Source organism: Callorhinchus milii, unplaced genomic scaffold (assembly GCF_018977255.1).
Source record: "Callorhinchus milii isolate IMCB2004 unplaced genomic scaffold, IMCB_Cmil_1.0 Scaffold28, whole genome shotgun sequence".
Lineage (NCBI taxonomy): Eukaryota > Metazoa > Chordata > Chondrichthyes > Chimaeriformes > Callorhinchidae > Callorhinchus > Callorhinchus milii.
Window position 1 is genome coordinate 374,350 of NW_024704769.1, and position 23,819 is coordinate 398,168.

The 23,819-nt window shown below is 49.6% G+C and overlaps 1 protein-coding gene and 1 non-coding gene across 2 annotated transcripts in view; both read left to right on the top strand.

Annotated features, from left to right (window-relative positions):
* Window positions 1–23,819, top strand: part of dock5 (dedicator of cytokinesis 5) — a 50,038-nt gene that overhangs the window by 2,265 nt on the left and 23,954 nt on the right. The window contains exons 2-21 of the mRNA XM_042344459.1: window positions 10,387–10,470; window positions 12,228–12,268; window positions 12,736–12,791; window positions 13,120–13,216; window positions 13,396–13,544; window positions 13,891–14,029; window positions 14,850–15,007; window positions 15,214–15,295; window positions 15,833–15,962; window positions 16,617–16,689; window positions 17,314–17,393; window positions 18,133–18,258; window positions 18,823–18,947; window positions 19,376–19,474; window positions 20,376–20,448; window positions 20,815–20,918; window positions 21,556–21,736; window positions 22,108–22,205; window positions 22,730–22,819; window positions 23,471–23,571. Coding sequence (XP_042200393.1) covers window positions 10,387–10,470; window positions 12,228–12,268; window positions 12,736–12,791; window positions 13,120–13,216; window positions 13,396–13,544; window positions 13,891–14,029; window positions 14,850–15,007; window positions 15,214–15,295; window positions 15,833–15,962; window positions 16,617–16,689; window positions 17,314–17,393; window positions 18,133–18,258; window positions 18,823–18,947; window positions 19,376–19,474; window positions 20,376–20,448; window positions 20,815–20,918; window positions 21,556–21,736; window positions 22,108–22,205; window positions 22,730–22,819; window positions 23,471–23,571 — 2,086 coding nt within the window. The remainder of the gene's footprint in view (window positions 1–10,386; window positions 10,471–12,227; window positions 12,269–12,735; window positions 12,792–13,119; window positions 13,217–13,395; window positions 13,545–13,890; window positions 14,030–14,849; window positions 15,008–15,213; window positions 15,296–15,832; window positions 15,963–16,616; window positions 16,690–17,313; window positions 17,394–18,132; window positions 18,259–18,822; window positions 18,948–19,375; window positions 19,475–20,375; window positions 20,449–20,814; window positions 20,919–21,555; window positions 21,737–22,107; window positions 22,206–22,729; window positions 22,820–23,470; window positions 23,572–23,819) is intronic.
* Window positions 8,700–8,772, top strand: trnat-ugu. The gene has a single exon. It is a non-coding gene; the product is annotated as a tRNA-Thr (tRNA).

Genomic DNA, 23,819 nt, shown 5'->3' on the forward strand with positions numbered 1-23,819 from the left:
GCATTTGATACTGCACCTCATCACGTCTTCGAGACATCTGAAAGCGCATTATGGGATATGCTGTGTATTTTACGGGCAAAACTTTATAGTATATCCTGGGAAGCGCTTTGAGACATCTCGAAGACGTGATAAAGCTCTAGATCAAATGGTGAACAGGGATTATTGGAGCTTGGGTTGGAATTATTATTATTATTATTATTATTTCTTTGATAACAGCTTGGCGAGGGTACTGTGTGGGAGTGAGGGGGGGGCGGGGGAAGCGGAAAGGGGGTATTTGTTTTGTACGATTCCCCAAGTGATTGTTTAACTTTTGTGCAATTTAAAGAGGAAGTTTCACCAAACCGAACAAAAAGAGAATTGCCAGAGAGAAACAAAACGGGACATTGGTGTGACAAACAGCAGCGACCAGCTGGAGAGAGAGAGACAGAGAGAGAGACACAGACACAAAGCTCATTCTCTTGATCACACTGACCTGGGGCCACTAACGAGGCAAATCACAGATTCCCCGCATTCCAGCCCAGGCTCCAATAATCCCTGTTCACCAAACGCTGGACAATTTGTGTGTTTAAGGCTTTGCACAGAGCACAGTGCCGTGTGAGAGAGCATCAGGGCGCAAATACTAACAGTACTACTCCTAGAAATAATCATTGCATTTGATACAGCGCCTTATCACGTCTTCGGGACGTCTCAAAGCGCTTCACGGAATATGTGTAGTGACTGTGTATTTTGCGGGTTGAATGCGGCAGCCAATTGTGCGCAGCAACTGTCCCACGAACAGTCGTGGAGTGAGTGACCACATTTATTTAGGTCAATAGTACCAACCAACGCTGTCACTAGGGAAACTGATGGGCGAAGTCATCGACTGTGAGGAAGTCAATTGAGTGGGTGAGGAAGCAATGCTCAAGGCTCAGGCAAGTTATCACTGATAGCAACCGGCCAACCATATTAACCTGTCCGCTCCCTCCCCTCAGTGGGCTCCGGCCTGCTCCACGTCCCCCCGCCCGGCTGACCCCACCATCGACTGTCAGACATTCAGCCTCTCCGCCCCCACCCTCTGGAAGTTCATCCCACAGTCCTTCCGCCTCGCCTCCTCCCTCGCCTCCTTCAAGATCCGTCTCAAGACCCTCATCTTTTGATCGCGCCTTCTGTCACCTTTCTACCACCACCCTCCCCACCCTCCTGATCCCAACCCCCAGCTCCTGTCCGGATCCCTGACTGTCCAGCGCCTTAGGACATCCTCCTGACGTGAAAGATGGATAGATGTTTGTTAGGTCAGGGTATTAAGGGATTCAGGGCAATGGTGGGCAATTGAACTTGATCAGCCGTGATCTTGTAGAATGGCGGAACAGGCTCGAGGGGCTGAATGGCCTCCTCCTGTTACTATGAAAGGCACTACACGAATCGTTTTGTATTGCTTCTGTACTGATGTCCGTTCTTGCAGCTCCCTCGCTCTCTGTCTGGCTTAGTCTCTCGTGGTCAGGGCAACTTCTTGTATCAACTGACTTGGAAACCCAGGTGACGGTGGTGGGGATGGGGCAGCTTGCGACCTGTGCCTCCTTCTGTGCTGAAAGTTTCTGTGTGGCAACCATACTTACAGTAAAGCTGCATCAACCAACTGACGACTGACTTGTGTGTTGCAACATAAGGTAATGAGCAGCTGCTTGTCTGAGCTCACTGGGTGTTGTCTCCTCTCCAGTGCACACTTCAGCTCTCAAGTCCACACCGCCTGCCCAGTGTTGCAAGATCCTAACTGGTTCCCGTTGTCAAGAATCTGAGCTCTGAATGATTAGTCCTGTAGCTCAGGGGTTAGAGCCCTCTCCTTGCATGCGAGAGGACGTGGGTTCGATTCCCGGGCGGGTCAGGGCGAAACATTGGGCAAGTTTCCTTACTCCAAAAACACACACACACACACTTCTGTTTACTTGGCAGTAAGTCAGAACCTGGTTGTTAGTCGATTGGTGGATTACTTTCCTGGGGGTAATAATCCCTTCCAAAAACAACAATAAATTGGTCGCTCAATCCACAACTGTTTGTGGGGACGCTGCTGTGCGCAGTCCCACAAAATATACAGTCAATTCGCTTTACAGTGTATCCTGTGAAGCGCTTTGAGACTTCTAGGAGACTTGATGAGGTGCTATTTTAAATGCAAGGATTATTATTAGGAATGACTACAGAAGATTGGCTGCTTTTCCCTCCTGCAAAAGAATGGAGTGATTGGATTCAGTGCTGTGAATAAATAAATAAAATGTTGCACAGGTCCAACCCAGAGGGTGTGGGATGGAGGGAGAGACATAATAATCCTTGCATTTAATACAGAGCCCTATCACATCTTCGAGACATCTCAAAGCGCTTCACAGAATATACTGTAAAGCAAATTGACTGTATATATCATGGGCGAAACGCGGCAGCCAATTGCGCACAGCAGCGTCCCACAGACAGTCGTGAATTGAGTGACCAAAGCATTATTATTATTTTTTGAAGGGATTATTACCCCCGGAAAAGCGATCTGCCAATCAACTAACAACCAGGTTCCTACTGACTGCTAGTAAACAGATGTGTGTGTGAGGAGTAAGGGAACTTGCCCAATGTTTCGCCCTGACCCGCCCGGGAATTGAACCCAGGTCCTCTCGCTTGCGAGGCGAGTGCTCTATCCGGTGAGCTCCAGGATTCCATGAGAGATGGCAGTGATGGCTTGGTGGGATGATTACTGGGTATCCAAACGAGCAGAACTTGTTGAGCTTGTTCTGTTCCGAAGCTAAATCGTAGGATTTCTTCCCCTTCTGTGGCCCAGACAAAATGAGCTAATATTCTCTGTGTTATTGTCGCCCATCGACACAAAACCCCGCTAACTTTATGTGGTGTCAGATTGCTCTCAGAAAGCTAATGACAGTAATTACCTGAGGGCCTTGAGCAATCCCCTGGCAGCAGTTCCCAACGACTATTAATAATAATATGATAAACGTCGCATTTGATACCACGCCTTTCACGTAGGAAGGATGGGATGTCTCCAAGTACATAATAATAATAATAATCCTTGCATTTTCAAGACGTCTCAAAGCGCTTCACAGGATACACTGTAAAGTGAATTGACTCTATATTTTGTGGGCGAAACGCGGCAGCCAATTGCACACAGAAGCATCCCACAAACAGTCGTGGATTCAGTGACCAATTTAATATTATTATTATTTGTTTTTGAAGGAATTATTATCCCCGGAAAAGGGATCTGCCAATCGACTCACAACCGGGTTCCCACTTACTGCTGGTGAACAGTGTGTGGAGTTAGGAAACATGCCCACCATTTTTCCCGCCCAGGAATTGAGCCCAGGTCTCTCGCTTGAGAGGCGAGTGCTCAAACCACTGAGCTACAGGACTCCAATCTTGCAAATTAGAGACAAGAGTGCTACCCACTGCGCCAGGGGTTACACCGAGCAAACAAGGGTGATTTATTGTACGTCAAAGTTTCTTGGCCTCCGAGGAATTTTGCTCCTCTGTGTCTGTCTCTGTCCCATCTCTCTCTCTCTCTCTCTCTCTCTGTGGTGCTCACTCCCTCAAGGGCGACAACCATCACAACGCAGGCCATATCCTTCTATCAGGGCTAACGACAGAAAATATAAAAATTGCTGGTTTATGATGGGGAGAGGGAGTCAGGAGAGAGGCCAAATTGTCTGTTTCACATCAGGAGGACATCCCAAGGCACTGGACAGTCAGGGATTTGGGGGTCAGCAGGAGGTGGGGAGGGTGAGGGTAGGAGGGTTACTGAAGACGCGGTCGAAGAGTTGGGTCTTGAGACAGGTGCTGAAGGAGGCAAATGAGGGGGCGAGGCGGAGGGACTGTGGATTGGAGTTCCAGAGGGTGGGGGCGGAGAGGCTGAAGGCCTGACTGTCGATGGTGGGGCTGGGCAGGGGGACAACAACAACAACAACAACAAGATTCCATTTATAAAGCGCCTTTCACGTCAGGAGGACGTCCCAAGGCGCTGCACAGTTGGGTCATGACCCGAGCAGGGGGGAAATGGTCAGGGTGAGGGGAGGGAAGGGAGGGAGCGAGGAGGGGGGAAATGGTCAGGGTGAGGGGAGGGAAGGGAGGGAGCGAGGAGGGGGTAGAGAGTCGAGAGGGGAGCTGAAGGCACGGTCAAAGAGAAAGGTTTTGAGACCGGCCTTGAAGGAGGAAAGGGAGGAAGCGGCGAAGGCACTGGGGGATGGAGTTCCAGAGCCTGGGGGCTGAGAGGCTGAAGGCCCGACCACCGATGGTCGGGCGGTTGGGGCGGGGGGTGTGGAGCAGACCGGAGCCAGAGGAACGGAGGGTACGGGCAGGTAGGTAGGGGAATAGTAGGTTGGAGAGGTAGGAGGGAGCAAGACCGTGAATGGCCTTGTAGGTGAGGATGAGGATCTTGAAATCAATCCTCTGGGGGATGGGGAGCCAGTGGAGGCGAGCGAGGGTGAGGGTGAGGGCGAGGGCAAGGGTGGGAGTGATGTGGTCCCGAAGCCTGGTGCGGGACAGTACACGAGCTGCAGAGTTCTGAATGACCTGCAGTGTGGAGGGAGGGCCGGGAAGGCCGCGAGGAGAGAGTTCCCGTAGTCCGGCCTTGAGGTGACAAAGGCGTGAACCAGGGTTTCAGCCGCGTGAGGGGTGAGGTAGTGCCGTAGTCTGGCGACTACGGACATGGGATCTTCTGGCCCAACACACTCAGTCTCCGATTTCTCTCCGTAAAGGCGACTCCATTAGAAGCAGATGGCGGGGGCACTGAGACTTATTATGTTGGTATAATAATAATAATGTCTCAAAGCCCTCTACAGGATTTCACTGTGAACTTGTAGGCGAATTTGGTAGCTAATTTGGTCAGATCAGATCAGACAAAAGGGAAAATACTCAGACTAAACACAGCACGTTATCTGTGTGACTCCTTGTTTGTTCTCCTTGCTGGTCAAAGGGTGTGTGTCTGCATGTATGTGTGTGTGTGTGATGTGCATGTGTGTGTGTGGTACTGGGTGTGTCTGCGTGTGTGTATTTCTGTGTGTGTGTCTGATAATCCTTGCGTTTTAATCCTTGCATTCGATACAGCGCCTTATCACATCTTCGAGACGTCTCAAAGGGCTTCACAGGACACACCGAAAAGTGTAGTGACTGTGTATTTTGTGGGTGAAATGCGGCAGCCAAATAGCAGTGGCAGTTCCCAACAACTTCTGATTTTATTCCAAAACTCATTATTACCTTCAACAACTTATTTCCGTCCTCGAGCAGCGTCCTTTGGACTTTGACGAGTTGGTAAGGTGTGAGATTGCACTCTGCCTTTGCCCCGTAATCAGCTCTGAAGTACAAGCGAACACTGAGGTCTAATCTGCCTTCAGAGGCAGTTCAACGATAATAATCCTCGCAGTTGATACAGTGCCTTCTCAAGTCTTTGAGCCGTCTTCACAGAAACGCTTCACAGAACATACTGTATAGTGTAGTGACTGTGTATTTTGTGGGTGAAACGCGCACAGCAGCGTCCCCACAAACAGTTGTGGATTGAGTGAACAGTTTTTTTTAAAGGTTTTCCAATGAAAACTGATCCTCCAGTATTAATAATAATAATAATAATGATGTTAATAATAATTCCATTTGAGAAGTCAAATGTGGATGTCAAATCGCACACTTAGGCCACACACACACCCACAATCACCCACACGTGCACACACACACGCGCACACACACACACACCCACAATCACCCACACGTGCACACACACACGCGCACATACACACCCACAATCACCCACACATGCACACACACACGCGTGCACACCACACCCACAATCACGGACACATGCACACAGCACACACACACACAAGTACACAAACACTCGCCCACACACACACACACACACACACTTACATGCGTGCACAGCAACAAAGCGAGTGAATGATTTATCTGGGGCGGGGGTGGGAGGGGTGGATTGTTGGCCAGAACAGACACCAACTGGGAGAAACTTCCTCCTTTCCATTGAGCCGGGAGGAACAGACGACATGAAAGAAGCTAATAATAATAAAGTTGTTCACTTCAATCCACGACTGTGTGTGGGGACGCTGCTGTGTGCAATTGGCTGCTGCGTGTCGCCCACAAAACACACAGTCACTAGACCTTACCATGCTTTGAGACGTCTTGAAGATGTGATAAGGCATTGTACCAAATGTGAGGATTATTATTATATTAATCAGGGAACAGCCTGGAGGAGGAGAGGGTTTCTCAAGGACACAGATCAGCAACGCTGCCTTTGACCTCCTTCCTGCTTTCTCTCTTGTCCTGACCTACATTCCCATTGGAATTCCAGTCTGCGTGCCTCCACTCCTCCCCGTGTCCCACTCCCAGCTCCGAAACATCGCTACCCACTATGGCTGTTATCGCTACACACTATGGCTATTCAGCAACAGATCATTGCTGTTTATAATAATAATAATCCTTGCGTTTGTCCCAGTGCCTTATCATGTCTTCGAGGCATCTCAAAGCGCTTCACAGGATACACTGCAAAGTGTAGTGACTGTGTATTTTGTGGAGGTCACTCTATTCCTCTCTCTCTTTCTCCTTCACCTCTCTTCCCTCTTCTCCCTCCCCTTCCCCCCCATCTATTTCGCCCCCTCCCATCTCTCTCCCCTTATCTCTCCCCCTCCATCTCTCCCCCATCTCTCTCCCTCTACCTCTCTCCCCCTTATCTCTCCCCCTCCATCTCTCTCTCCCTTGCCAAACATCAGCCAAACAAGAAGGAAATGTCTCACATTAGAAACAGACTCAAGAGCTTCTCTTGTCCCCCAAAGAAAATCATCTGTTTGTGGGACGTTGCTTTGCTGTAACCGGCTGTTGCACTTGCTCCAAAACACCCGGACTCTATTTGTATTCTGTGTGTGGCGAGACTCTGCGAAGTGCTTTGTGATGCTTCATTGATGTGAGAAGGCGCTAAGTCTAGTGCGAGGCTTATTGTAGCTCAGGGGTTGGAGCCCTCGCCTCGCAAGAGAGGACCTGGGTTCAATTCCCGGGCGGGTCAGGTCAGGGCGAAACATTGGGCGTTCCTTACTCCGCGCGCGCACGCCTCTGTTTACCGCGCCGTGAGTAGGAACCCGGCTTATTAGTCGATTGACGGATCGCTTTCCGGGGGTAATAGTCCTTTTTAAAAAAAATTATTATTAGTTTCAATAATAACAACACATTATAATAATCATGTCTCAAAACCCTTCACAGGATTCACGGCCAAGTGTAGTGACTGCTTGATGGGCGACATATGTGGGGAAAAGGCAGGGATTAAGAAATGTCTGGATTGTCTCCTCCTCTCCCTGTGATGTTAGATGAACAACGCACCCCTTTGCCGGCCCGATGGTGTTTTGTGTCTGTGTGGCTTGCCCACGCCCCTGTGGAAGTCTGCCAGCCCCAGTGAATGGCTTTGTTATCCCAGCGATAAAGCACACAAACTGTCCGGAAATGTGCACCCGTCAGGAGTTCTAGAAACTGCAGATAAAAAGCAGCCGATCTGGAGATCTTAAACCACAGTCAGTCAGTAGTCATTTGACCCTGAGTCAGACTCACTCAGACTCGCTGATAATAATAATAATGATGAGTTATTTTGCCTTTGATACAGCGCCTCATCACGTCTTCGAGACATCTCAAAGCGCTTCACAGGATACACTGTAAAGCGTAGTTTTGAGATGGGTCTTGAAGGAGGCGAGGGAGGGGGCGAGGCGGAGGGAGTTCCAAAGGATGGGGTCAGAGAGGCTGAAGGCCCGACCGCTGATGGCAGGGCGGGCCAGGCCGGGCAGGGGGCATGGAGTAGGCCGGAGCCTGTTGAGCGGAGGAAGCAGACAGGTTGATATTGGACAGGGACAGGTCACAGGGGTAGGGAGGAGCAAAGCTGTGGAGGGCCTCGGAGATCAACAGTGAGGACTTTGGACCCTATCCTCCGGGGGAATGGGGAGCCAGTGGAGCCTGGTGAGGGTGTGGGAGGTGGCGGTGGAGTTGATGGGGTCACAATGGGAAAGAATGGGAATGTATGTGGACTCTCGAGCTGAGAGAGGGAATGGAAAGGAGCAGAATTGGTGCAGACATTTGCATGAAGGAAAACAAATGGCTTGGGATGCGAACAGACGCTCAGTGTCTGAGCACGTGGATAACTCCCACTTGTTTTTTTCTTTGTAAATGACGGCTTCTCTAAATTGCACAATGTAGGGCAGAGGCAGCGGGAGGAGAAAGCCTTACTCAACACACTCACAAGCATGAATTTCAATGGGCGAATCATAGAATATTACAGCACAGAAGGAGGCCATTCGGCCCATCGTGCATGTGCTAGCTCTAGTCCTATTCCCTCTCCCGCTCTTTCCCCAAATCCCTTTTCCTTGCAAATTTTTCCTATTCAAGTCCCTATCCAGTTCCCTTTTGAAAGAAGTTATTGAATCGGTTTCCACCGGCCTTTCAGGCTGTGCGTTCCAGAACGTAAGAACTCTCTGTGTAGAAATATATCCCCTTGGTTCTTTTGCCAATTATCTAAATCTGTGTCCTCTGGTTACCAACCCACCCACCAGAGGAAACAATTTCTCCCTAATTACTCTATCAAAACCCCTCATCAATTTGAACACCTCTATTAAATCTCCCCTCAACCTTGCATTTGATACAGCGCCTTATCATGTCTTTGAAACGTCTCAAAGCGCTTCACAAAACATACTGTAAAGTTTTTGTGGAGTCCTGTAGCTCAGTGGTTAGAGCCCTCGCCTTGTAAGCGAGAGGACTGGGTTCGATTCCCAACCAGGACGAAACATTGGGCAAGTTTCCTTACTCCACGCACACACACGCGCCTCTGTTTACCGGCAGTCATTAGGAACCCGGTTGTTCGTCGATTAGCGGATCGCTTTTCCGGGGGTAATAATCCCTTCAAAAAAAACAATAATAATAAATTGGTCACTTCCATCCACGACCGTTTGTGGGACGCTGCTGTGCGCAATTGGCTGCCGCAATCGCCCACAAAATATACAGTCACTACACTTTACAGCGTATCCTGTGAAGCACTTTGAGATGTCTGAAATCCACAGCCCCTTGATCCAGAGAGGGTGCTTCACCAAACATTTGCTCCACAGGTAACCTGTCCAGACCTAAGCAGAGGTTTGTGCCAGTGAAAGAGTTAACTTGCTTGTGCCAACTCTGCGCTCGTGGTTTTAGGATAATTAAGTCTTTATTCACCCAAGAAGTGAAGCTTCTCTGCTCAGCACTCCCTGCCTTGCTTATACAAGCATTTGTCAGAAGAGCTGGCAGGAGATCAGGACATCGCTGGCGTCTCAGAACAAACTCATTCCTTCCAATCCCTGTCCGCACAGTCACACCACTCCTTAGAATCCTAGAATTCTGGAATGATACAGCTCAGAAGGAGGTCATTCGGCCCATGTGTCTGTGCTGGTTCTTGGAAAGAGCTGTCCAAATGGATCCCATTCCCCCACTTGCTCCCCATAGTCCTGCAAACTTGTCCTCCCCTTGTCCTTCTTCTACTCAAACTCATTAAGATGCACGGAGGCGCGTGGAGTGTAATCACTGGGACGGACCTGGTTAGGGAGCATCCAGTCTGTTTCTACAACAACAACAAGATTGCATTTTAGCGCCTTTTACTTCGGGAGGAAGTCCCAAAGCGCTGGACTGTTTCTATACTGTAAACTATGTGATTTGTGGTAGGAATAATAATAATAATAATAATAATAATAATAATCCTTGCATTTGATTCAGTGCCTCATCACATCTTTGAGACGTCTCAAAGTGCTTCACAGAATACACCATAAAGTGTAGTGACTGTGTATTTTGTGGATGAAATGCGGCAGCCAATTGCACACAGCAGAGTCCCCACAAACAGTTGTGGATTGAGTGACCAAATTATTATTATTATTTTTTATTCCATGAGCTTATTACCCCCAGAAAAGCGATCCGCCAGTCAACTAACAACCAGGTTACTACTGACTGCTGGTAAACAGAGGTGTGTGTGTGTGTGTGTGGAGTAAGGAAACTTGCCCAACGTTTCGCCCTGACCTAACCCGCCGGGAATCAAGCCCAGATCCTCTCGCTTGCCAGGCGAGGGCTCTAACCCCTGAGCTACAGGACTCCAGGGATGGGACTTGACAAGATGGAAGCCAGTTTGGCACTTTCCTTGCCCACCCTAACTACACAGTCCAATGCTACATTTATTTACAAAGCGTCATTCACATCAGGAGGAATTCTCAAAGCACTTCTCACTGAAGCTGAGAGTGCCCGAGCCTGGAGAGTGTAGGAGGGGGGAGATCGGGGTGGGGGGAAGATGACTGAAAGTGAAGTGGGGGTAACACACTGCTTGTTTGTATGGAGCCCAATTGTGACCCTGAGACTGACTTAAGTTCCCGTCTCCACTCCCAGCGATCTACAATTACAATGCGAAAGAAGAGGTGGAGTTATCGCTGCAGGTGGGAGATTCCATCCACATCCTGGAGACACACGAAGGTTTGTTTCTATTCTTTGCGTATGTGTGTGTATGTGCATATATGTGTATGTGTGCGTGTGTGTGAGTGAGTGAGTTTGTGTGTGTGAGTCCGTGTGCGCGCGCGTGTGTGTGTGCATGCGTGGGTGTGTGTGTGAGTCCGTGTGTGTGCATGTGTGTGTGTGTGAGTCTGTGTGCGCGTGTGTGCGCGCGTGTGTGTGCGCGTGCGCGCGGGTGTGTATATATATCATCGCTTACTTGCTCTCTTTGCACTTATCCCACTTGGTGGTGGCGGGTGATTGGAACAACTTCGCTGATAATAATAATAATAATGCTTGCATTTGATATAGCACCTTATTACATCTCAAAGCGCTTCACAGAATATACTATAAAGTGTAGTGACTGTACTACACTTTACAGTATGCAATTGCGCACAACAGCGTCCCCACAAACAATCGTGGATTGAGCGACCAAATTATTATTATTTATTTTATTTTATTGGAGGGATTATTACCTCCGGAAAAGCAATCCGCCAATCGACTTAACAACCGGGTACCTCCTTACTGCTGGGTAAACAGCGGCGTGTGTGTGTGTGGAGTCAGGAAACTTGCCCCAACATTTCGCCCTGTCCTGTCTTGGCTGGGAATCGAAACCCCTGTCCTCTCGCTTACGAGGCGAGGGCTCTAACCACTGAGCTACAGGACTGCACAAAGGCTGATATTGACAGCCTGCCTCTTCCTGTAAGGACTTGCTGACTTTTCAGTGAGTCATTCACATTACCCTTTGCCAACTCCAGATCAGTTGAATCTCAACAGACACGTGAGCCTTTCCTGTGCCTTTCCCCTTTCTCCTGTACGTTTATGAGCTGTGATCTGTTTGATACCAAGTCCGCTGCCAAGTCCTCAGAGATTTGAAGGGCTTATAAACATCTGGCTGTCAGTCCTGTGGGAAGTATCACCATAGGGAAACCTGCTCTGTGGAATGTCTTGCCCCGTGGGCAGAGTACTGAGCAACACCAGACTACAACCTAGACTCCTGCAACTCAGGGGTTAGACCCCTCGCCTCGCAAGCGAGAGGAGCTGGGTTCGATTCCCGGGCGGGTCAGGGCGAAATGTTTGGCAAGTTTCCTTACTCCACACACACACACGCACACACACGCACACATGCAAACACACGCGCCCCTGTTTACCAACAGTCAGTAGGAACCTGATTGTTGGTCGATTAGCGAATCGCTTTTCCGGGGGTAATAATAATAATAAAAACATAATAATAATAGGTCGTTCACTTAATTTGGACCCTGCTGTGCGCTACTGTGGAGTCCTGTAGCTCAGTGGTTAAAGCACTCGCTTTGCAAGTGAGAGACCTGAGTTCAATTCCAGTCAGGGCGAGACCTTGGGCAAGTTTCCTTACTCCACACAGAGCCTAATAATAATCCTCCAAAACAAAAACAATAATAAATTGGTCATTTTCAATCTACGACTGTTTGTGGGACATTGCTGTGCGCAATTGGCTGCCGCGTTCGCCCACAAATATACAGTCAATTCACTTTACAGTATATTCTGTGAAGTGCTTTGGGACGTCCTCCCGACGTGAAAAGCGCTATACCAAATGCAAGGATTATTATTATTATTAATTGGCTGCCGCGTTTCGCCCATATAAAACACAGTCACTCCACTTGACAGTATACCTTGTGAAGCGCTTTGAGATGTCTCGAAGACATGATAAGGCGCTGCATCAAATGGAAGGATTATTAATTACATTAATCCATGTTTATCACCAGGTTGGTACAGAGGCTGCACACTGCGGAATAAATGGAAAAAGGTAGGGCTTTATTTGTTTGTTCCTCACCAATAAATCTGGGTCAAGCTCATTCTTACACAGAGCAGCCTTCGACAACAACAACAACAACTCTCTCATTGATAACTGCTCACTTTCATACAGCCCTTCACCTCTACCAGCCTTTGCCAGCCGGACATACAGCGGGAAACTTGCGCTTTCAAGCCATGTGGGCAAGCTATGTGGTTTTAGCTGCCCCCGTACTCTATGCCCAACTCTATGCACACTCTGCCCTTGCCCCAACACATATATACACACACACACACACACACGCACACACACAACACACACACGTGCTCTCACAAGCCTTGGCTCTCACCAACCTCTGGGATTAACTAGGAACCTCCAGTTCGCCCAGCTCGTGTGCTGATCCCTGACTGCCCAGAGTCTTGGGACGTCCTCCTGACATGAAAGACACCATGTAAATGTAACGTGTTGTTGTTGTTGTTCAGGGCATCTTTCCCGTGACCTACATCCATGTGAAGGAAGCGACTGTGGAAGGCCGAGGGTGAGTGTCCGTCCATGTTGGTATCTGAAAGCCCAAGATGGCCACTTCCCCCTCCAAACCAAAGCCCTGAAGGTTCGGGAGGTTTGAGCTGGCCCAGCAGTGGGAAGCTGGACAGACAGCGCTCTCGATGGGCAAGCTGTGCCGATTTAGCCGATTAAGGGTTTACCAGAGATGAGGGGCTTTAGTTATGTGGGAAGACGAGACTAGAGAAGCTGGGATTGTTCCTGTTAGAGCAGAGAAGGTTGTGACAGACCCGGCTGGTCACGGTGACGGGTTTCCATGTGTGTCAGACACCCTGTGACGTTACTGCTGTGATTCTCTCTCACAGACAGGAGGAGACGGTAATTCCCACAGAGTTGCCTCTGGTACAGGAGCTGACCATGACACTGCGAGAATGGGCGCTCATCTGGCACAAGCTTTACCTGGTGAGACCTCCCTCCTTCCCCCACCCCACCCCACCCTTTAAATCCTCTCTCTCTCGCATTCACTTGCTCTCACTCTTTCACTCTCTTTCCCTCACTCTCTATCACTCTCTCTCTCTCAACCAACATCCCCCCACCCCCCCAACCACACTCTCTCAAACACGCGCCCCCTCTCTACGCAGAGCGGTAACCAGAAAATGTTCAGACATGTGCGGAACATGACGTGCAGCCTGATCGAGTGGCGTTCCCAAATCCTGTCTGGAACTTTGCCGAAGGACGAGCTGTTGGAACTGAAGAGGAAAGTCATTGACAAGATTGATTACGGGAATCGGTGAGTGGAGGGCAGGGAGGGTAGGGGGTAGGAAGGAGAGTGACCGAAGGCACAGTCGAAGAGGAGGGTCTTGAGACGGAGCTTGAAGGAGGAAAGGGAGGGAGTGAGGGGAAGGGAATGTGGGATGGAGTTCCAGAGGGTGGGGCAGAGAGGCTGAAGGCCCGACTGCCGATGGTGGGACAGGCCAAGTGGGGTATATTAAGCAGACCTGCTGAGCGAAGGGAGCGGACAGCTTGATATGGGATTAGCAGGTCACAGAGGTAGGCAGGAGCAAGGCTATGGATGTTGAGTCAAAGTCAGGGGCTACATACATGTGTAACCAATGCCTAGTCACTATTCCACGCAGGATTCTGGGGCTAGACCTGGTGGTACGGAACGAGAATGGTAACATACTGGACCCTGATCAAACAAGCACCATCACCCTCTTCAAAGCTCACGAGACCATCTCACGAGGGATTGACGAACGGATCCAGGAGGAGAAGAAGGTAAAAACACAAGTCGCTGGGAACAGGCAGCAGGTCAGGTCAGGTCAGGCAGCATCTATGGAGAGAGGGAAATGAGTTAAAGTTTAGGTCGATGACCTTTCGTCAGAACTGGGGATGTCGGAAGGGAGCAGATTATAAGGACCATCAGAAAAGGGGGTGAGGAAAGGAAGACAAAGGAAAAATTTAGGTGGAGGGCAGAAGATGACGAGGTGACTGGTGTTGGATGGTGCAAGACAAAAGAAGGCAATAGTGAGAGATTATTGCCAGAGACATCTTACAACCCACTGGCCTCAACATTGATTTTAACCACTTCAGACCTTAAATACAACTCCCATCTTCTCTTGTATAACCATTCACACATCCTCTGGGTCTCAAACTGGAGTCCTGTAGCTCAGTGATTAGAGCCCTCGTCTCGCAAGCGAGAGGACCTGGGCTCGATTCCCGGGCAGGTCAGGGCGAAACGTTGGGTAAGTTTCCTTACTCCACACACACACACACACACGCGCACACACACACCTGTTTAGCAGTCAGTAGGAACCCAGTGGTTAGTTGATTGGTGGATCGCTTTTCCAGGGGTAAAAATCCCTTCAAAAAAATAACAATAGTAATAAATTGGCTATTTCAATCCACGACTGTTTGTGGGCCGCTGCTCTGCACAATTGGCTGCTGCATTTCACCCACAAAAATATACAGTCAATTCACTTTACAGTATATGAAGCTCTTTGAAACGTCTCGAAAACGTGATAAGGCGCTATGTCACATGCAAGGTTTATTATTAAAAATACAGATTGATTACTGTCTCTCTCTATCTCTGGTTCAGTCTAGGATTCAGAGTATGGAGCTTAGGCGTCAGTCTGTGTTCAGCAACAGCCACACCTACAGCCTTTACATCAACTTGAAGAATTTTGTCTGTAATATTGGTGAGGACGCAGAACTGCTGATGTCTCTCTATGACCCGATTCAGTCTGAGTTCATCAGGTAACCTCCACCACCTTACTCCTTCCTACCTCTGATCTGCTAACCCCCATATCAACCTGTCTGCTCCCTCTGCTCAGCAGGCTACGGCCAGTGTGTGGACGCACGGTGTAGAGGGAGCTTTACTGTGTCTCTCCCTGACCTGGGAGTGGATGGACGCTCGAACGGAACGCTGTGTAGGCAGATACTGACTCTTATTTTGTCTTCAGTGAAAACTATTTGGTGCGATGGAGCAAGACTGGAATGCCGAAGGAGATAGAGAGACTAAACAACCTGCAAGTTGTCTTCACCGTAAGTGTCTGTCTGAATCCTTCCCCCTCTCCCCACCCTCCTAATCCATCTTTCAATCCCACTTTAAAATCTACAACAACAACAGCAAAATTACAATCGCACAGCGCCTTTCACATCAGAAGGTACTCAAAGTTCTGGACAGTTAAGGGTTTGCACCCAAGTTTTGAGGTTTGGAATCACAAGGGATGGAATAATGATAATAATATAATAATAATAACAATAATAATAATAATCCTTCCATTTGATGCAGCAGTTTATCACGTCCTCCCAACGTGAAAGGCACTATACAAATGTAATCTTGTTGTTGTTGTCTTCGAGAAGTCTCAAAGCGCTTCACTGTGAAGTGGAGTGACTGTGTATTTTGTGGGCGAATGAGGCAGCCAATTTCACACAGCGACGTCCCCACAAAACAGCCGTGGATTGAGCGACCAAATTATTATTGTTATTTTACCCTGTGAGACGTCCAGCGGGAGACAGAGCAGATAGATAGTCCGATGACTTGAGAGATTCTTTTTTTCAGTGTGTGCTTTCTCCCAGGACCTGAGTGGCAGTGAGCTGCTGAGGGTGAAGACCAGCCTGGTGTGTCAGATTGTCCGAGTGGGCCACATGGAGCTTAAGGAGGGCAGGAAGCACACATGTGGATTGCGCAGACCCTTCGGAGTGGCAGGTAATGGTGATTGGCTGCCTCACTTATCCCCCTCACTCCCCCACAGGCCGCCAAAACCCTCATTTACACATTCGTCACATCCAGGCTCGACTATGCCAACTCCCTGCTTGTCGGCCCCCCAACTCTTCCCTCCGCAAGCTGCAGATCATCCAGAACTCTGGAGTTCTATCCCGCACCAGGCTCTGTGACGCCATCACCCCCACCCTCGCCAGCCCGGCTCCACTGGCTCCCCATCCCCCAGAGATAGAGTTCAAAGTCCTTGTCCTCGCCTTCAAGGCCCTCCACCGCCTTGTCCCCTCCTTAGCTCTGTGACCTGCTGACCTCATGTCCACTTCCTCCACAAGGCGCTCCGGCCGGCTCCACTTCCCGCGCCCGGCCCACCCCACCATCGGTGGTGAGGCCTTCAGCCTCTTTGCCCCCACTCTCTGGAACTCCATCCACAGTCACTCCACCTCGCTTCCTCCCTCGTCTCAAGACCCCCGTCTTCCACCACACCTTCGGGCATCCTCCTACCCTCCACCCCCTGCTGATCCAACCCGTGTTCAGCTCGGGTCCAAATCCCTGACTGTCCAGTGTCTTGGGACGTCCTCCCAACATGAAAGGCGCTGTGTGTAAATGTAACACTGTATTGTATTGGGTTGCTTTTTATCCCAGTGATGGACATCACAGACATCATCAACGGCAAGGTAGACGATGAAGAGAAACAGCACTTTATCCCCTTCCAACAGTAAGTGCTACAATAATAATAATAATAATAATAATAATCCTTGCATTTGATACAGGGCCTTATCACGTCTTCGAGACGTCTCAGAGCGCTTCACGGGATATACGTAAAGTGCAGTGACTGTGTACTTTGTGGGTGAAGCACGGCAGCCGATTGCACACAGCGATGTCCCACACAAACAGTCGTGAATTGTAATGACCAATTTATTATTATTTATCTTTTTATTTATTTATTTATTTGGATGGATTATTACCCCCGGAAAGGTGATCCCCCAATTGACTAATAACTGGGTTCCAACTGACTGCTGGTAATCAGAGGCGTGTGTGTGTGTGGGGGGGAGTAAGGAAATTTGCCCAGTGTTTCGCCCTGACCTGACCCGCCCGGGAATCAAACCCGGGTCCTCTCACTTGTGAGGCGAGGGCTCTAACCCCTGAGCTATAGGACTTCACTAACACACGCGTGCCCGCGCTCTCCCTAGAGCCTCTCGTGTCAGCACAGCCTGGGCTGGGATAGCCCTGGGCCTCGCTGCCCACATTACCTCGGGGTAATGTTCTGTGTCCCCAGGATAGCCATGGAGACGTATATCCGACAGCGCCAGCTCATCATGTCTCCCCTCATGATGTCCAGAGTGATCGGGGAGAACGAGCCTTTGACCTCCGTCTTCAACAAGGTCATCGCGGCCAAAGAGGTCAACCATAAAGGGCAAGGTAACCTACGATACACAGTCACAACACTCACTCACCCACCTACCCACCTACCCACCTAATCAATCAATCAAACGCCTAATAATAATCCCTCCAAAACCCAAAACAATAATAAATTGGTCATTTTCAATCTACGACTGTTTGTGGGACATTGCTGTGCGCAATTGGCTGCCGCGTTCGCCCACAAATATACAGTTAATTCACTTTACAGTGTGTTTTGTGAAGCACTTTGGGACGTCCTCCTGACGTGAAAAGCGCTATATCAAATGCAAGGATTATTATTATTATTATAATTATTATAATCGATCGATCGATCAATCAATCAATCAATCAACAAATCAATCAATCAATCAACCAATCAACAAATCAATCAATTAATCAATCAATTTCACACACTCATTCACTTTCATATTCACTCACTCTCTCTCTCACTCGCTCGTTCACTCACATCCACTCACTCTGGCATCACATAGATGCCATATCCCGACAAGCCCGCATTGATGGACGTCCTGGTTCGAAGACCCCTCCCTTGCTTCCTTCAAACCCCTTTTCAAGACCCTTCTCTCCTTCGGCTACTCTCCTACCCCTACCCTCCCTGCTCTCCACTCCTCCTAATCCCAACCCCCAGCTCGGGTGCAGATTTCTGACTGTCCAGCGCCTTGGAACGTCCTTCTGACATGAAAGTCGCCGCGTAAATGTTATTTGTTGTTGTTGTTGTTGTTCTCCCACTGTGTGGTTGCAGGTCTCTGGGTCTCGACAAAGCTGCTCCCAGGAGATATTCAGCAGGTCCACAAGGATTTTCCTCACTTAGTTGACCGGTCAACAGCCATCGCTCGGAAAATGGGCTTCCCAGAGATTGTCCTTCCAGGTCAGTGTTAGTCGGCCAGTGTCAGGGGTGGGGTTGGTGGGGAGCAACAACAACATCAACAACAAATGATATTTATACGGCACCTTTCACATCAGGACGACATCGCAAGGCACTGGATAGTCTGGGATTCGCACCCGAGCTGATGGTTGTGATCAGCAGGGGATGGAGGGCGGGGAGGGTAGGGATAGGAGGGTGACCGAAGGCTCAGTGGAAGAGGAGGGTATTGAGATGGGTCTTGAAGGAGGCGAGGGAGGGGGCGAGGCAGAGGGACTGTTGGATGGAGTCCCAGTGGGTGAGGGCCGAGAGGCTGAAGGCCAATGGGGGTGTGAGCTGGGCAAGGCAGGGATTGTCCAGGCTGGAACCTGCTGGGCGGAGGGCGTGGACAGGTTGGTAGGAGGGTAGGAGGTCACAGAGATGGGGAGGAGCAACGCCCTGGAGGACTTTGAAGGTGAGGATCAGGATCTTGAACTATATTCTCTGAATGAGCAGGGAGTTGGATGACATGTCTGTGAACTCTCGCCCCTGGCCTGAAACTCAAGCCTTCTGTATCTTGTCTTGCCACAGGAGACATTCGGAACGACATCTACGTGACCCTGGTCCAAGGGGAGTTTGACAAAGGTAAGAAGAAGACACCGAAGAATGTGGAGGTAGTGATGGCTGTGTACGATGAGGAAGGCAACCAACTGGAGGTAAATAACATCCCACACCTCTCCTCTCTCACCTCCCCAGCTCACTCGCACTGCTTCCTCTCAACCCCCTCGCCCGGCTCTGGCCTACTCCACATCCCCCGCCCGGCCTGCCACACCTTCAGCCTCTCTACCCCCACCCTTTGGAACTCCATTCCCCACAGTCCCGTTGCCTCGCTCCCCTCCCTTGCCTTCTTCAAGGCCCGTCTCAAGACCCTCCTCTTTGACTCCCAGCTCGATTCCAAATCCCTGACTGTCCAGCACCTTGGGACATCCTCCTGACATGAAAGGCGCTGTGTAAAAGTAATGAGTTGCTAGTGTTGTTGTTGCAAGCCAAAGCCCTAATTGGTGGGTGGTCCTAGCTGGACAAGCAGAGGGAAGCTGGCTAGACAGGGTCTATTATTATATTGCTCATGTCTTCTTTCCCACAGAAAGCTATCTTCCCTGGAGCAGGTTACGAGGGGATATCAGAATACAAGTCTGTCATTTACTACCAGGTGAAACAGCCATTTTGGTACGAAACAGTCAAGGTGGGTTTTTGTTTAAGGTTCATTACTTATCCTTCAAATGAGCGTGGGGAGGAGAAGAGGTCCCTTTTAGACAGTGGTTGTCAAATGTCACAAAGGCTCAGTCACTTTTGAGTCAGAAGGTTGTGGGTTCAAGCCCCCATGTGTGTGAGGGGGGAGCTCACCGTCTAGGCTGAGGCTCCAGGGGAGGGTGGGGAGTGGGTGCTGATTGTCGGAGATACTGTCTTCTGAATGAGATTAAACCCAACCTCACTTAGGAGTGAAATCTCCCTCCCTGAAAAAGGCTGTGGATTATGGTTGAATCCATTCACATCTTCATGACTGCAGTGGATAGATATTTGTTAAATCAGGGTATTTAGGGGAATACGGGGCAAGGACAGGTAATTGGACTTGAGGTACAGATCAGCCATGATCTTATAGAATGGCGGAACAGACTGTAGGGGCTGAATGGCCTCCTCCTGTTTCTATAAAAGGGCACGATGGGTCTGAAAGGATTGCTCTTCTGTGCTGTAAATTTCTAAGGGTTTTACAGTTGTTGGTTAAGCTGGCGAAGCTCAATATAAGAACATAAGAATAAGAATTTTCTTGGCGGAAAAAGACCAAGGTCCATCCAGTTCATCTTCCACTATCCTGGCAGTCGCTTGACATGTGGTGTCCCCAAACCATACACTGTCTCCCCTCCCATCCTCTCCCCAGATATTATTTTCTAGCAGAAACCGATCTAGTTTGTTCTTGAAACAAATGACATTTTCTGCTTCCACCGTCTCTGGGGAGTCTGTTCGCACACATTTACTACTCGCTCACTGAAATAATGTTTCCACGGATTGGTTCTGAATTTACTTCCTTTCAATCGCACCCCTTACTGCCCCGAGCCAACACTGGGACCCCTTTCCTCTCCCTGCAGGTAGAAATCCCAATCGATGATGTCCATCGCTGTCATTTGCGGTTCACGTTCCGACACCGGTCATCCCAGGAGTGTAAGTCGCCAATTCTGCTTCGTTTTTATCTTGTGTCTGATAATAATAATAATCCTCGCATCTGATACAGCGCCTTAAGAAGTCTTTGAGACCTCACAAAGCGCTTCACGGAACATGCTGTAAAGTGTAGTACCTGTATATTTTGTGGGCAGTCAATTGGGTACAGCAGTGTCCTCACAAACAGTCGTGGATTGAAGCGACAAAATTATTATTATTATTTTTCTATATGTCTATGTTTCTGAGACATATGTGTGAATCGGGGAGGGGGGAGGGGGGTCTGGCTCTCATTATTTCTCCAGCGTTGTGTGTGGGCGCTCTCTCTCTGTCTCACTCGTGAACACAGCTGTGTGCTCGCTCTGCCCTCAGCTAAAGACAAGTCAGAGAAGTTTTTCGGGATGGCGTTTGTGAAGCTGATGAAGGCGAACGGCACCACTCTTCGTGACGGGCGCCATGACTTGCTCGTCTACAAGGTAGAGTGCAGGGAAAAGCAGCTCACTCTCTCGCCTCCCAGTTTCAGACCCTCCTCTCGGCCCTGCTCTCCACATCACTCAGTGTGTCTCTACTCACTTTCCACCAGTTCCCTCTCACTCTGGGCCTCATTCTCCCACTCCTGCCCAGTGCCCTGTGTCACCCACTGTGTCTCTATTATAATATAATAATAATAACCCTTGCATTTGATACAGCGCTTTATCACATCTTCGAGACATCTCAAAGCGCTTCACGGGATACATGGGAACGTAAAGCAAATTGACTGTATGATTTGTGGGCGAAACGCGGCTGCCAATTGCACACAGTGACATCCCACAAACAGTCATGGATTGAGTGACCAATTTATTATTATCAATATCATTTTGTGAAGGGATTATTACGCCCGGAAAAGCGATCTGCCAATCGACTAACAACCGGGGTCCGACTTACTACTGGGTAATGTTACAGAGGCCTCTGTGTGTATGTAGAGGAAGGAAACTTGCCCAACTTTTCATCCCAAGGTCCTCTCGCTTGCGAGGCGAGTGCTCTAACCAGGACTTCAACGTGTCTACTGATGTTCTTCTAGCTCTGTTGTCGCTGTTCAACGGTGAACTGTTTGAGTGTTCGGTGTGTTAACAGGGGGACATGAAGAAGGCAGAGGATGCCAGGTGTTACTTAGCACAGCCTGGCACAAAGGAGGATGTGGAGACGAGCAATGGGCAGGCTGGGAAGCTCACTCACCACTCGGGCATGCTGCCCCTGACCAAGGACAGCTTTCAGATCTCCACCCTCATCTGCTCAACAAAGTTGACCCAAAATGGTGGGTATTTCTCCCACTGAGCATCTGAGCACTGACCAAGATGGGTGGAGGGTGGGGGGAGTGGGTGGTGGGGTCGGAGGGTGTCTGAAGCCAGTCGAAGAGAAGGTCTTGAGACGTGGCCTTGAAGGAGGCAAGGGAGGGAGCGAGGCGGAGGGACTGTGGGGAATGGAGTTCCAGAGGATGGGAGCAGAGAGGCTGAATGAAAGACCGCCTGTCCGATGGTGGGATTGGGAGGGTTGGCCAAAGGCAGGAGACTGAGGTTGGGAGGCCTCAGCTCTCAAAGCCCTCCGCAGGATTTTACTGTCAAGTGCAGTGGCTGGGTTTTGTAGCCAGTTTGCGGACTGAGAGTGTTGTATGGATTCTGTCCTCAGTTGACCTGCTCGGTCTCCTCAACTGGAGATCAAGCCATCAGAGCATTGAACACAACCTCAGGAAGCTGATGGAGGTGGAAGGGAGTGAAATTGTGAAGGTGAGATTCGAGGATAACTAAGCAAGTCCCCTTTTTCCCAGGCCCCCCTCCCCCACCACCAACCCCACCCCGGTTTTGTCTCAATCCCTCTGCCTCGCACCCTCCTCACCCCTCTTTGCCCATCTGCAGATCACACCTGAAGACTTTCCTCTTCGATCGGGCGCTCGAACTCCCTGCCCCGTGTGAAGGATGCTGTGTTCACGCCAGTTGGCACAGGTTCATTATCAGTCACTTCACACGACTTGTTTCAATGAAGGTTTTTGCATCCTGTTTCTCTCTTGTGAACTGACATCTCTTCTTCCCCTCCTCTCCTCCACTCCCTTTCATCTCTTCCCTCCTCCTCCTCTCCTCTCTTCTCCTTTTCTGTCTCTCCCCTTCTCTCTCTTTTCTTTCTCTAATCTCTTCCTCCACTCTCCTCTCTGTTCTCCCTCACTCTCTCTCCTCTCCCTCCTCTCCTCCTTTCCTCTTTTCTTCCTCTCTCTCTCTCTCTCTCTCTCTCCTCGCTCTCTCTCTCTGTCCCTCAGTTTTTACAGGACACCCTGGACGCTCTGTTTAACATAATGATGGAGACATGCGAGAGCGACGTGTATGATTTTCTGGTCTTCGATGCTCTGGTGAGTGAGTCTCTGTCTTTACACACGCACGGAGAGAGAGAGCGAGTGAGGAGGTGAGGGAGAAAACCAGAGGGATAGAATGAGGGGAAGAGCGAGGGATAGAGAGAACCAGAGAGCAAGGGAGAGATAGAGAGATCTAAAGTAATCTGGATGGACAGGCAGATAGATTGGTGGGCAAGACGGATGTGTGAACGACACGTCAGATGGACAGAAAAACAGGAGGATGGAAGGACAGATAAATAGGGTCCTGTAGCTCAGTGGTTAGAGCACTTGCCTCGCATGCAAGAGGACCTGGGTTCGATTCCCAGCAGTGAAACGTGGGGCAAATTTCCTTACTCCACACACAGACACACACACCTCTGTTTATCAGCAGTAAGTAGAAACCCGTTTGTTAGTCGATTTCTGGTGGTGATAATCCCTTCAAAAAAAAATTAATGATAAATTGATCACTCAATCCACGACTGTTTGTGAGGACTCTGCTGTGCGCAATTGGCTGACGTATTCCGCCCACAAAATATACAGTCACTACACTTTACAGTGTGTAGTAGTGCTTTGAGATGTCTCGAAGACTTGATTAGGTGCTCTATCAAATGTAAGGATTATTATTATTATTATTATGGACGGAGTCAGCTTCTGATCCCTCTTTTCCAGGTGTTTATCATCTCTCTGATCGGAGACATCAAGTTTCAGCACTTTAACCCTGTCTTAGAAACTTACATCACCAACCACTTCAGTGCCACACTCGCTTACGTGTGAGTCCATGAGGGATGGGATGTGGGCGTCGGAATTCTGGGATACTCCGGGTTAGGAAACCAGAATTCCACCTCGTCTCAGCCTGCGACCCGCGGGCTGAGAACAAGTGGAATTTCAGGGCTTTGGCGAGCGAGCCTGGCACTCGGTGGGGGCTCTGAGGAGAGGGTGGTGAGCAGACCAGGACCACCATGTCAGTGGGTAGATTTAGGAACAGGAAGGGGCCATTCAGCCCATTGCGCCTGTTCCA